This window comes from Erpetoichthys calabaricus, chromosome 1, assembly GCF_900747795.2.
Source record: "Erpetoichthys calabaricus chromosome 1, fErpCal1.3, whole genome shotgun sequence".
Classification (NCBI taxonomy): domain Eukaryota; kingdom Metazoa; phylum Chordata; class Cladistia; order Polypteriformes; family Polypteridae; genus Erpetoichthys; species Erpetoichthys calabaricus.
The window spans coordinates 331699106-331714652 of NC_041394.2; the positions used below are offsets into that span (position 1 = coordinate 331699106).

At 39.2% G+C, this 15547-nt stretch overlaps 1 protein-coding gene across 1 annotated transcript; it reads left to right on the forward strand.

Annotated features, from left to right (window-relative positions):
- Nucleotides 1-1411: 1411 nt before the first annotated feature.
- On the forward strand, nt 1412-14578 carry LOC114666268 (gastrula zinc finger protein XlCGF57.1-like). The gene is made up of 2 exons (XM_028821068.2): nt 1412-1874; nt 13277-14578. Exons 1-2 carry the CDS (start codon nt 1412-1414, stop codon nt 14515-14517), a joined length of 1704 nt encoding a protein of 567 aa, XP_028676901.1. The 3' UTR covers nt 14518-14578.
- The last annotated feature ends 969 nt before the right edge of the window (nt 14579-15547 follow it).

Genomic DNA, 15547 nt, shown 5'->3' on the forward strand with positions numbered 1-15547 from the left:
GAAAATATTTGTATTTCATACCACACAAAATAACTTAACTCCAAAAAATAAGTACAAAAAATGGAAGTGATCTGTTCAGTAATTGAGAAACTTGGTATAAAGGGAATGGTGGCTTTATACAGAAAAATAACTCCACCGGTAACTACAGGAATTTGCCTTACTAGTGATGCAAAAGTCATTCTTAAGTTCTTTGAGTATTTTAGCTATACAAGAAAAGTCGGGGGTGAGGGCAAAACAATAACAGGCAAATAAAATGCACAAACAAATGTTTCCTATTTTTGTCCTTAAGTGTTTACCTGTAAAGTACTCATAAACATGGGAGTGTTAAACATGTGATTGTCACTTTTCATCCATCAGGGTCTGGATGCTGTTACAAGATGTGTGTTTAACCCAATAATATGCTTTTTTTCACAAATCAGTCAAGCTGGGAGAATTTCTACCTACTGAAGGCAGCCCTAACATGCCATTAAATAAAAGACACAATCATCTCTCCCTGTAACTACAGGCCAGTAAGTGTACTCATGGCAAAGATAAATTAGCGGGCACAGTTTCCTTTCCACACCCACAAGGATTAACACTGTAAGTTAATTAGCAATTCCAAATTGCTCCTGTGGTGCCCTGTCAAGGCCTTCTACCTTTCTTGTGCTTTTTGCAGCCAGGATAGACTCTGACTGTAGACCGCTGAACTGGATTTAGCAGGCCTGAAAATAGTTGTTATGAAGAACAAGTTAGTCCTTTATTTGTCCATTACAGGAGTGTGAGCAGACAATCAAAACAGTTTTACATCTGTGAGGTGGTGCTTCACCAGTTAGATACATTTTATGAGGAGGCAACTAAAGATCTTGTATAGAGTGCTGACAATATGAATTAACTCTGCTTTCAAGAAGCTGTAGGTATGGTGCATTCTGAACGACGAGTGAACAAATTTCAGAGATTAGTATGAAGTGGACAGATAGTTGCAGAATTGGTTCATGCACAGGAAACTTCATTTATTTATTTTTATTAACTTTTTGAGCTAAAAACTAGGGTAGTGTGGAGTCCTCTGATGTTCTTAATTGTAACAATGTAATGAAGAACATGGTTAAATGTACAGATGACAATGACTAGGATAGATTAGTAGATACCATAAATACAGCACAGTCCCCATAGATGGATGTGGAATTTAAGTTTACAGTATGTCTAAACTGATTAGCAAACCTCTAGGACAAATCTAGAATTTTGTGTGCAGTTTGATTCTCCATAATGTAGGAAGCATATTAAATCCACTAGGAAAGTTCTAAGGAGAGCATTAATGTGATTTAAGGGCAGTAGGCCTTGAGCTATAAAGAAAGCCTGAAGGCATTGACTTGCAGTATGAGTGTTTAGTTCAGTTTGGAGTTGATTCTGTTGTGTTCTGTCTACAGGTGGGAAAATGGAAGTGAGCAACAATTGTGAAGAGGTGGCTTTGGAAGAAGAAAGCAGTGGTGAGAAAAAGGAAAACCTGCTATACATGAGCCTCCTTTCCATGGATACCACAGGCAAAAGAAGTGAAGCCATTAAGAAAGAAGACTGTAGAAGGAATGCTGTGCATCTTCAGCAGGGGAGTCACGGAATTAAGGAGGAGGATTGTGAATGCAAGTTAGCAAGCATCAAAGAGGAAGAATCTGAACCAAGATCTATTAGCACTGACATGAAGAAAAGTGAAATTGTTAGCAGCATCAAGGAAGAAGCCATCACATCAGAGTCTTCCTCTCAGTATGTGTGTCCAGAGGTGTCTCAGTTAGGCTTTACATCGAGCAGACACCATATCCGTGAGTGTCATTCTGTCCATCTGAAGTGTGAATCTGACATGAAGAGGACAGAGAAAGCATCATGTTCAAGTCATTCTAGAGAAGGTAGGTATAAAATAAGATATGCCAGGTTTCAAGCTGATATGTAATAAATGAAAAGCATGCTTTTAATTTTTTTTATGAGGTTAGAAATGCATAATGCATATGGTTTATGATTTTGTGCTGAAAGATGAAAGATCTTCATAAACACAATGTATTTGCAAGGTGTGAGCTCAACAAGTAATTTTATCAGAGTTATTTATTTATTTACTTTTAATTAATGTGACACGCTAACATTAAATGATGTTGATGGAATTAGACATATTTAAATAATCAATGTAAGTAAATAATCAACCCGAAGAACCAGGCAGGAGGAAGCTTGTTCATTACATCTTTACTTTTCTCTTCATGAACAGGGATACACTCCATCACAGCCGCCTGTGAAAGAATGGTCCCAGAGCAAAGACAGAAACCTATATTTATAAACAACCAACTTTACACAATGATGCCGAATTAATGTTTACACCACATTGTGACATTTACTCTGATTGGTTCATTAACTTACGCATCTCTTATACACCTAAATAAAAGTCTAATTTCTAGCTCTCAAGTTCAGCTCTTATCCTTTTATGGAAACTGTATACATGACAAGTATCAAGTCTTACAGTTACCACTTATAATTCATCATCATCTAGAACATTCTATCTCCTTGTTGCTCACACACCCAGGCTTACTTAACTCTTCATGCTACTTCTAAGATAAAGCATAACTATATTGGCCCTAAATTACTACATTACCCCTTGATGAACTTTATTTTCTTCCACAATGATTAAAGAGGAAATTCAAAATTATAAGAAATGCACCCCACCCAGATACTCATCCTGCCCACTATTTTTTTAATAGCCTTGATTGGATCTTTTGTAGCAAAAAATGATTTATGCACTTCTATTTATAGTCTCTCTATTATATAAAAAAATCCTGCAACGAGAACAGACTTTTTGAAAGATTGTTTCAAGTCCCGCGAGTCGAATCTTTGGCCATGAGATATTTTCAAGTCAGCCCCTCCTCTAAACCAAATTCACATGGACACATTCCTCTCACCTCTCATTCATGTGAATGCTTTAGACAGACACAGTTCCTACTCTCTGAGCTCTTATAAATTGTAACGTTTTCCTCACTTTAAGTTCCCAATTAAAGAAGACGTAATATGTCAAATCTTATTGAAGAATTTCATCACGGAGGGTTATCAACAGAAGAAATGAGTACACAGGCAATCCTAGCACCAAGAAACGAAGAAGTCAAATGAATTAATGCTAAAATTGTCAATCGGTTACATGGCAAATTGGTTACATGCGTATCAATAGACTATTCTGAAACAGTTGGTGGTGATCGTGCGGAAGATGAAAACATCAATTTACAATATCACAAAGAATATCTACAACTGTTAACACCGTCCGGTCTTCCACCACACAAATTACTGTAGAAAGAAGGATGTATCCAAGAAAGGTAGTGTAGTACATCTTCAGGGGATAACATTAGACAACAAAGGAGATCTTGATATGCCATTTGTATTAAAACATCTACAGTTTCCCGTTAGATTAGCTTTTGTAAAGACAATTTACAAATCTCAAAGCCAAACATTTGAAAAAGTCATTTTATTTAATAGAGAGAAAGAACCGGAATTCAATCACAGGCAGCTATACATTGTGTTATCATGATGAAAGTCCAAACACAGAATCACAATACAATGCGATATTGAAGTTTAAAGAGTTTGAGTGTTAACTTTAAAGCCAAACAGAACAAAATCGTATTACGCAACGAATAACTCTTAGTGCAACATGAAACATAATACACTTTCAAATTATTACATTTTACTATTTTTTTAATATGGTTAATTACTCACTGTAATGTAAAATAGTAAATTGTGCATCCCATACGCGAGCTGCAGAACCACAAAGAGGCTAGCACGTAATGCAAGCACAGGGGTTGGCAAGCGAAGCGAGCAAGGGGCAAAGCCCCCTAGTTTTCTTAAAGACTTATTCCTCCTCAATTTACACCTCCGTGCAGGGGTAAAGTAGAGTTACGGAGATTAAACTGACACGTAGTTGTTACTTTTCTGTTCAGGTATTAAAAATGAAGGTCAATGAAACCCCACACTTGCATAACATAAATTGCATTTTGATAACTGGTAGTAGAGTACAATTGACTGTAGTTATGCAAATGCCAGCACTAGCTGGTGAAAGCCAATATTGAAATTTTTCAGATAATTTAAGAACATCTTTCTCTCAATCATCATATGTAAACCTTAAACATTAGTTTATTTTTTAGATAAAAAAAATATATATTTCAGTTGTCGTACTTAAAAAATAATGAATAATAATATTGGTGGCAGGGAATTAAAAATAATTATATCTGAACTTGATTAATTTTTAGTACAGGAACTCGTCATTTCTGTGAAGACATAAGTTGTAGATTTTTGTACCATATAGCACGATTAATATTAAGGGTGGACAGAAGACTTGCTATGGCATTCCCATGTTTATCCATCCATCCATCCATTTTCCAACCCGCTGAGTCCAAATACAGAGTCACGGGGGTGTGCTGGAGCCAATCCCAGCCAACACAGGGCGCAAGGCAGGAACTAGTCCTGGGCAGGGCGCCAACCCACCCACACACACACACCAAGCACAGACTAGGGCCAATTTAGGATTGCCAATGCACCTAACCTGCATGTATTTGGACTGTGGAAGGAAACCTACGCAGACACGGGGAGAACATGCAAACTCCACGCAGAAAGGACCCGGGAAGCGAACCTGGGTCTCCTTACTGTGAGGCAGCAGCGCTATCCACTGCGCCACTGTGCCGCCCTATTCCCATGTTTATGATTTTTGAAATACACTTCTGTTGTTTTACAGAGCCATTATGGAATGGCACTCCCAGAATATTCTGTATTAATTGAGTTCTCAGTAATACTGCATGGTTGTAAAAATCAATCCCAATTAAAAATGTTTCCACTGAAATACTTATCAATGCCCACCATAAACCTATACATTTTGGTTTTCATGGCTTGCTGTTCCATTTACAAGTACAAGATTAAAGTTATTGTTGATTACTTTATCATTTGTTTCTTCTTGATAAGAATATCGAAACATATTTTGAGAAATACTACCTTACAGCCCCCATGTTTCTTCTCCAACACCAGTCAAGCTGAATTGAAATGTAAAGCCATTTTTGTTCCACGAGTATTGTGGGAAATGACGTCAGTTTCTGCCCTATGCTGTATTGTCTAATTGTTAAAAGTCCCAGGCCAAAAGGCAGGAGAAATAAGAAGCAGGACATGAAATCAATAGTCAAAAAACTCAAGTAAAAGTATAAACTTGGAGATCAATTAACCAAGCATCAAAAACTCAGTAGCAGTGATCTTTTTTAAAGTGCAAAGACTGACAAAAAGCTCATGCTCAGTTTTTGTGTCCGCAGAGCTGACTTGTATATCATTACAACCTTTGGTTGTCATTCAGCAGCAAGAAGCAATTTTACTAACAACACAAACAAACTGAAAATGTTGATGGGAAAAAAAATGTAAAAAAAAAAATTCTCACCTAACTCATGTTTCTAATTCACATATTCACATGGTCAAAGCGTGCAAAATGTGTGCATTTTTTGCCAAAATATTACAAACCATTACTTCCTGAGAACTCTGCATTGAATGTCAACAGGACTTACGTCATTTCCACAATATTGTGCATTTGAACTGACTCATGAGAGAGAGAGGTGGATCTTCAGTTCAAACACATGGTGTTGTCTTTCCTGTTTATCTTCTATGCTGAGATTTCCAGAATAAAGCTTTAATAATATTTTAGCAAAAAATGTACAGTTTGCATGTTTTGACAGTACAAATGGATAACAGCTATATGGAGTATGCGTCACTAGAATTTTTAACATTTTTTTCCTTGAACGTTTTCACATGGTTTGTCATTAGACAGAACTGGTCACCGTTACTGTTTTATTCTGTCAAAACATTTTTTTTATCTCATTCTGCATGGAAACACGAGATTAAAAATTTGATTTTGGCTATCACTGCAAAGCACTTGGGGTAAGTAACATTTAAACAAAATATTGTTTTTGGGTGGCATACACCTTTAAGCACGATCTCCCTTGACTTGTATATTGTGTTCCTATTGGCCTTCTTGATCACATTTGTACACGGTCTGGATGTCGATAGTGACAATTCTTCTAAGATTCCAGGTCCTTCTCATCAGGTGGACAAGTTTCAAACTTCCCATTGTGTATTCAGGTCTACTTCCTCGGAGTGATACCTTATATTTACTTACGTTAAATTGTGCCTAAGCCAGTATGCTCCGTAGCTCCACCGGTCCCTACATTTTCTGTCCTTCCTTTCACTTTGGTATCATCTGTTAACGTTTTGTTTCTATTCTTGTCCAGGCCGTTTATGCATATTAAAAAGAGCACTGAGCTGTGAGGGACTCCACGTTTAACGTCACTTAAATCTAAAAAAAAGTTCCCCTCACCATAATCCTTTGCTTTCTGCGTTTGACCCAATTTTGAACCCACCTACACAGCATGCCTAGAATTCCCCCTTGTTTTAGTTTGATCACTAACCTTTCATGAAAATCAAGGCAAATAATATGATATGTGCCTCTCTGATAGTATGCTTCCTAATAGAATTAAACCAGTTACATGAACCAATGACTGTTGCCAACAAGTTAGTATTTTTTTCTTTGTTATATAGTGTGGACCACCCAGGCTGGCACTGCCAGCTTAACCCAACACAGACAAGAGTGGGACACACAAGGCACATGCTGATTTTTATTTTATTTTACCTTGTCGGCAACGCTGTCCCCATTCCCACAAGCTTAACACAGTCCCAGCACAAGCACAGCACAAACACAATATTTTCTTCCTTCACTCTTTTCCTTCTCCTCCACGGCAAGCTTCGTCCTCCTCCTCCCGACTCTGGCTTCCCGAGTAGTGGCTGCTGGCTCCTTTAATAAGGCACCCAGAAGTGCTGCAGGTGCTTTATTACTCCTTTTCGGCAGCACTTCCGGGTGTGGTGGAAGAACTGCCCATAAGGGTTCAGCAGCTGCTGCTGCAGCACCCCTTTGGTGGCGCCTGTGGATCCCAACAGGGCTGCACCACACTCCAACTCCCATGAAGCCCTGCGGGAGTCCGAGGCACCGCTGCAATCCAGGGGGGTTGCCATCTAACATCCCGGGGGAGGTAACACTCTGGCCACGCTTGCTTCCCCGGTCCTCCCAGCGTGGAGGCACCATGGCCACATGCTACAATAGAAAGAGAATAGGTTAGAATAGTGCAACAAACACCTTTCAATTTCTTAGAAAAACTCTAATATATATACAGATATTTCCAGTCTGTGAAAGTGAAGGTGCCAGACATTGCTAACTGACTGTACCCTTCATATGCCATCTTATATGCAGTGGTGTGGATTGGCTCCCTCAGCCTCTAAAGTGATTTGTCCAAGAGAGCTGTGTGAGCAGATACTGTAAGTAAATAAGGCAATGACTGCGCTCTTTGCAGTATTAAGAGTTAATCTAATTTAAAGTAACCTAATTGGTGCAGCAACTTACATGAAAGCACAGTCCAGAGCAGGGGTGGGCAGTGTCGGCCCTGGAGGGTCGCAGTGGCTGCAGGTTTTGATTCCAGCCCAGTTGCTTAATTAGAAACTAATACTTGCCAATTTCACGCCTTTTTTAAAAAATGTATGGCTTGTTAGTCCGCAATCTTTTTAGGTTCTTATATTGTAGATTTGTTTTTCCTTTCCAAGGATATCATCCAAATGATTTGAAGCCTAAAATGGATAATGTTCAGTCTGTGCAAGGTTGGTTTATGCCTTACTTTGGCTCCTCCCTACCCTCAGATTAACATACCCGCATTGATTATTAAATTGTAGAACTGGAATCGTAATGTGCGTAATGCTCCTGGTATACATCCATGCAATGTTAAAAGGACTGCTTTTATAATGTTGCCTTTGTTAAAAATAGAACAGCATCTGCATTATTGTTGTCTGTTATCTGTTACTCAGAGGGAGGAGAGGAGCCAAAGTAAGGCATAAACAAGCCTTGGACCATATGCCACCACATATCCACAGCCACAATCGCCGGGTTTAAACTCGATAAGCATGACAAATATCAGGCATTTTACCAAATTCCAACATAAAATAATGTGAATGCGTGTGCACCTTATTAATAATGCTGCCTGCCAAAACGCCATATACCTGCTGGTCCTGCGTGATTTAGTTTTAGTTAGATTTAGTTATTCACTCACCTCGCATACAAAGACTGTTTGTGAAATGGTAAAATAACATCATGACAGTGTAGTTGCGGAAGCATCACATTTTAACAACCAGTCCTAATACTTCTCTGTGCATAATCGTTTTAGACAGTGGGGCAGTTACAAGCATGTAGACAGTAGATAGGTAGAACTTTATTTGTTCCCAGGGGGAAATTTGGCTTCAAAGTGCGATTATTTTATGATAGGTTTGACAACACCACAAATTCTCTTGTGTTGATTATGGTTTATTTGTGAGATGGCTGAAAAACTAAATATTTCTGGGACTGGGCATATCTCTGCTTTTGCAGACATAACGTACATTGTGTGTGCATTCACTAGAACATTTGGGGGGGGGGGGGGGGTTGGCTGAGTTATGGGGTACTTGGGGAGATTCATAATTTGATAAAACACCTGTTATGTCGGGATCCTCTGAAAAACTTGCATAGTGACTCCAGACCGGCCCCACATAAGTGAGGAGGTTTCCGTCTACTTGTTAGTATTCAGTCCATGGCTTCGGCTCCTCCTTAGCCTCAGAAATAGATTACTGAATAGAGAAAGCACTACCTACAATAATGTTCATTTAGCTTGACTGAGTTTGTCTCGCTGTGAATACACACAAGGTATCAGAAGATTATGATTTGTAGGTTTACAGCTTCAGAGCTGAAAGCAAATTTGGAAGAGGTACTTTACTGATGTATGTACAGTATAATTCAATTACAGAAAGCTATAACTGACAGTTCTTTACACCAACCAGCAGTCCTCTTTTGTTCTGAATTTGTACCTACCTTTATTGGACACTCAATTTTGCGCTCAACACCTCTTGCTTGTACGTGTCGCCTCTTGTTTTATGGACATCACTTGTTTGAATTGTGCACTTTCACATCTTATTTTGTCCGTGGCAGTTGTTTAAGTTTTCTGCCGCTTGCCCTTAGGGTCCACCGTACAGATTTTGTTTAAGCTTGTTCTTTTCAAATGGAAGGCTGTAAAGTGTAATTGGAATCTAGGCCTGTGCTGGGGGTGACTCACCAGTGACTCACATCTTACTTACTGGGGATATTATTATTTATTTATTGACTGATATTTTATAACAGTGAACCAGAGCATTGGTAAACTGTTCATTCAAAAATTGGGCAGTGGTATTAAAAAAAAATAAAAACATAAGTAAGCAAAGAAACAAAACAAACCATCATCAACAAACCCACAGGCATCACTGTTGCTACATGGATGGACCAGTCAGGACCAACAAAGTTGTGCCCAAGGGCTACATGCTGTTAGAAAGTCAATTTAGTCAACATTTTGCCAAGCGATGATTGGGCAATTTTTAAACTAAGTTACAGTTAGTCTTTTTAGAACAACAGTCAGAATGCACACTATGACAAAGTTTCGGTTGTGTCATCATTTAAACATAAAGCTATGATAAAATCAGCCATTCCTGAAAGTACAGTAACTTCTGGATATAATAAAATGCCTTTTGCCAGAAATTTTTTTTTATCATAACCGGATTTTATTATAGCCGATTTTTCAAAAATTAAAAGCAATGCATAGGCCCTATCTTTAAAAACTGCACAGTTTACACAGCTGTACTGACTTGTTCCCACTACTATAATCGACTTATGCAATCCAAACGAAACAGGAACTGAAGTGACAGTTTAGCTCATTTTCTTTGTAGCGTTCAGATGACAACAGACACCTGTGCAGTAATGCAGTAATACAACATTCAGTATGAGAAAGGTAATTCATTTGTGTTTAAAAAAATTATCAAGAGTGGTTTGTGTTTTGCTGTTGAATGCTGTGTTAGTAACAGAAAATTGCAACTTGTCTAAATTACAAAATTCCTCAGTAGAAGAAGAATGTTTCAAAACATTCCTGCGAGTAACGCTTACGAGAACACATGCACATGTTTTCTAAAGACGTCGGTTGACAGTGGCACATCTCCCGCTCCCCAACTTTTGCTCTGGGGATACGGTAATGATGCCGTCTTCCTCACTTTTCATGCTTATTGCACATGCCCACACATTCTTTCACGCTGTAATCACGTCCTTAACTGCACAACAAACCGCAACTGCCATGCAGACATTCAATTTTTATTGTAGGAGATTGCTTTTTATTATAAACATGTTATTAAAAATGTTATTATAACCAATTTTATTTAATTTAAACTGATAAACACATTTCAATAGTCTAATGTTATCGCCACAAAATAATTTTACTATATCCGATTTTTTTATTATTATATCTGACTTAAGTATATCCAGAAGATACTGTATTTAAATGTTGTCATTGGGCCACCCTATTAATATTTGCACAGCCATAATCCTGAGGCTGGTTTGAAAAATAACAAGATTCTTTGGGTGTGAAGGCTGTTTGCAGTTGACATCAGTATTATCTTGTTGTCCAAAAGACATCGATGATGTTTAGCTGATCAAATTGCTTGATTTTGAGGGCTTTCACAATAAGGAATAAATGCCATAGCTTCACCGGTTTATCAGTGCAGTAGAATTGCGAGGAAATCAAAATCTAAGTGATGGCTGTTAGGTTTTGTAAAGCTGGGAATTGTAACTCGCTTATATTTGTACACTTGTTCTGTAACTCTTGTTCCCAAACAGACCCCAGACTGATTATATTGACCTCTTTTGCAAGTCGCTTTGGATAAAAAAAAATGTAAATGAAATCTGGTTAGCATGTTGTAATCATACAGTGCAACGGGGGAAACAAGAAACTACCCATTTTTTGGAAAGCTCATTTGAGCACTCAAAGGACTTTGTCTAATGTCAGTGATAGGAGGAACTCTCAAGCCATCTTGAAGTAAATGCCAAAGAGACCAGCATACAAAAATAAAATACAATTTTGTTATAACTGCATGCATGAAAAGGAGAGACATGAGGAGGTACAAAGTATCAGATAAAAACCTGGCAACCCCATTGGGCCTACAGGATGTGAACCTTGGTCTGAGAGCCTTACACACTTGCCTACCTAATATCGTAATCAGGCTCTCCTCTACTACATTCTACATACTTTTCTCTGTTTCCTCTTACTAGTTTAATTTTTTCTAACCATCAACTTCTCAATCCCAAGGTCAACTCTGGAGGCACAAAGGGGATTTTAAGCCCTGACTAGTGCTGTTCTTTCTGAGAACAACCCCAACAATCGCTTTCAGTTTCAGGACTAGCTTCAAGAGCTCATGGGGCCATGACCCTTGTTAAATATTGTAAATTGTGTTTTTCACTAACAAATATAGGTTTATAGGTGCATACTGGTCATTTGCACATTTTGTACAGTGTAAGACTTAATAGAATTTGCTGGTCAACAAGCACCATGTCACCTCTCTGGTACCTTGGTATGTGACTAGAACTACCTTAACTCAAAATGTCTGCCTTCCTAACCTATTGATTTGAACATATACCAGCAGCCATACCACATGCACTTTACAAGAGGTCATCCACCTGAAGTTAAGCATGTTTGGGCCCGGCCAGTATTTGGATGGGAGACCATCCAGGAAAAGCTTGGGTTGTTGCAGGGAGAGGTGTTGATGGGACATAAAACTGAGGTGCTAACTCTCTGTGGTCATGAAAGAATCTCTGGGCATGGGGTGTATCCTGATGTCCAGGTTAAATTGGACTCCATGGCTTAGTCATTCTGGACCCCTGATCATCCACTGTCTCTAAATGTCTCTCTCTCTCTCTCACCACTTAACCAACTAATAGCTAATCTGTGATGAGGGGTACTTTCACAATAATGGCTGCCATCACATCATCAGGTGTGGTGTAGCGGGTCCCACAGCTCAGATTGAAAAGGCCAGTTTTTTAAATAGATAATCGACGCACTTGCGGCTTAAAGAGGGGACATGGTAGTGTGGCCGGAGTGGTTCCCAGAGGTGCTTTGTGATTGTGGGTGGTCCTCGCTTACGTGCACACGTGAGGAGTCGTCTGCATCCGTAATTGATGCTGGGAGCTGCTAATCATCACACCTGATCCATGACCCCATTACATATAATAGGAACGTGAGTGTGGAGGGGGAAAGGAAAGAAAAAAAGAATGGAGGTTAAGGAAGTGAGGGAGCTAGTGTGTGCAAGAGAGAGAGAGCAAGCTCGTGGATGTTTGCAGGCAGCTGGGAGAGGCAAGCCCTAGTTGGGTGTTTGTCCAACACCCGGGGGCCTATGGTAGTGGTCGCTCCTACTGAACGCTTGTATGGAGCAGGAGTGACCGGGAGAAGGTTGGCTTGCTGCAGCAAAGGCAGCGGGAGTCGGAGATTTGGAGTAGAACTCCAGCAAGAGCATCCTGTCCATTGTGGGAAGCCAAGTCTCGGTTTGGCAGAGGGCTGAACAAAGCCAAGGATCAGGAGGCCACCAGACCATTTAAGTGTAGAAGGTCAGCTGCAGGTAGAGTGACTCCCCTGGTGCATAGCCTGGATGGGAGAAGCAGGGGGGTCGCCAGCAGAAAGAAGGCACCGGGCTTTGTTTTTAAAAGGATTGCTTTCAGCCATTGTTTTTAACCTTGTTTTTAAAGGATTTATTTGTTGTATTTTTAACATCCACATTTTTCACTGGTTTTAATGGATTATTTATTTAATAGCATCATGAACACTGCAGTATTTATTTGAACATTTTGTTTTGATTTTGTTTTTTTTTTTAATAAAAGCACTTTGCACTTTTTGCATCATCCCCTTGTTTCATGATGTCCTCAGTGATCAGCTCATCAGTGACATTACTGATGGTGTCGGGTTCAAAAGCTCCCAGAAGCTAGATGGGAGCATGGAGCAGAACCGACATCATCATACCAGGTCAATGCTACACATTGATGGTGGTTGAATTGGTTCTCCAATCAATAAAAGCGCTTTAGGTAGTGAGAAAAGTGCTATATCAATGTAAAGAATAATTATTGTATACCATAATAAATCTACACCAGAAGGCATTGGTCATTATGTTTTCTATAATATTGGTGTCTCTTCTCCCTGACTATACTATACGCTTAATGCTAATTAACAGGCTGACTGCCTTTTTTTTACAAGCATTTTATTTCCTTCTATTTGCTTTTGAACTTTCACAGACAAGTTATTTTATTAGAACAACCATTCATGATAAATGTTTACTTTAGTGTCCTTATCCTATCGCATGCTAAACTTGTATTTACTTAAAGTTCTGCATTTATATTTTTCTGCAGATTTACAGGAGAGTGGTTATGGCTTTCCACCATCATTTATTCAGACTTCTCTTCAATGCAAACCACAACAGAAAATTCATAATGGAAATTTGAAGATGCTGAAATCTCAATCAGAGATTTTAATACCAGCCACTTTACAGGGTAGTCTTCCAAACACTGAGAAACTACCAAAAACTGACACAAGAAACAGTCGGACACAAGTACAGAGTTCAAATTCAACAACTTTTCATGTCTGTGAAGATATGAAAAAAACTATTAAATGCAAATATAAATACAAAGATAGTCCAAGGAGTTGCATAAGACAAGAGCCATATTGCTGTTCTGAATGTGGGAAGCAATTCTCTACCAGTCGCAGTCTTCAGACCCATATAAGAATTCACACTGGAGAGAAGCCATTTTGTTGTTCTGATTGTGGCAAACGATTCACAGCCAATAGCGGTCTTCACATACACAAAAGAATTCACACTGAGGAGAAGCCATATCGTTGTTCTGAATGTGGAAAACGATTCTGCACGGGCAACAACCTTCAGGTCCATGTAAGAATTCACACGGGAGAGAAACCATATGGCTGTTCTGAATGTGGCAAACAATTCATCAGTGGTGCCAAGCTTCAGATCCACACAAGAATTCACACTGGAGAGAAGCCATATTGCTGTTCTGACTGTGGCAAACAATTCTCACGAACAAACTATCTTTGTATCCACAGGAGGGTTCACACTGGTGAGAAGCCATATAGTTGTTCTGACTGTGGCAAACAATTCACTCAAATAAGCAACCTTCAGATTCATTCAAGAATTCACAAGGGGGAGAAGCCATATTGCTGTTCAGAGTGTGGCAAACAATTCACCACCAATGGCAGTCTTCAGATCCACACAAGAATTCACACGGGAGAGAAGCCGTATTGCTGTTCAGACTGTGGCAAACAATTCTCACGAATGAACTATCTTCAGAATCATAGAAGAATTCATACTGAAGAGAAACCATATTGTTGTTCTGAATGTGGCAAACAATTTGTTCAAATAAGTCATCTTCAGATCCACTCGAGAACTCACACTAGAGAGAAGCCATATTGCTGTTTGGAATGTGGCAAAGAATTTGCCACCACCAGCACCCTTCAGACTCACAAACGAATCCACACTGAAAAGAAGCCATATTGCTGTTCTGAATGTGGCAAACAGTTTTCTGCTGGTAGTGCTCTTAAAAGACACTTAAAAATTCACACTGTAAGCCCTGATGGCTGAAGGATTATTAAACTGAACGAAACATCAAAGTTGGCAGATTAATTAACGGGAAAATCTACAAGATCATGCAACCTACCAGCAACAGAGAAACACTGGAACTACTATTTAGACTGCAAAACAGAAAACAAGGAGGTGTTAGTCTTGTGGAACACACAATACCAACTGACGATAGAAGAAAGAAAATCCATTTAAGTGGGGCTGAGATCAAAAGAAACTTCTGGGATCATCTTAATGCCCTTCCATCACACCTATGAACTACGTCAGGAGGCATCACCCGGGACAAAGACAAGTCCTCACGGCAAGTTTAAGAGAACAGCAGTACAACAACACTTTACAACTTAGTGAATGAGGATCAGTCCTGTTTTGATTGTGCACAAAACAAAGCATTCTGAGAAAAATCATATTGCTGTTCTGAATCTGACCAATAACTTGTTCAAATTAGCAGACTTTAGACCCACACTCCCATTCACATTTGAGAGAAGCCATATTGGTGGTCTTAATGTGACAAATGGTTCTCCAGTTGTAGCACTTAGCAGGGGTGAGTGACCTAATAGGGTTGTGGTGCTACGATCAGTGTAAACACCATCTTGTGGTGCATTGTTAATTTACGAATTATTCCCAAAAAGCATCATAACTCAAGTGTAGTACATTAAGTCCTTTGTCCTCAATGTGCTTCCTGACCCACCTGTTAATCATTAAATCATACTTGGAACTGGCTACCAATCTTAGTGACCAATGAAGATCATTAGACAGAGCACCGAGTTCACGTTAGCACTTCTAACGTTTAAAATATTAAGATCATCTTAATATCATCCATGAAAAGCAGTAATGCATCGTTTAAACCAGTCACAGTCCTGGAGGGCCGCAGTGGCTGCAGGTTTTCATTCCAGCCAGTTTTCCTCATTAAATACCATGACACGTGGTATTTAACTATATAACTTGTTAGCACTTTCATTCATCAAAGACAAATTTTAGTTACACTGTAGATCAGGGGTCCCCAGACAGCGTCCTAGTGGACCACAGTGGCTGG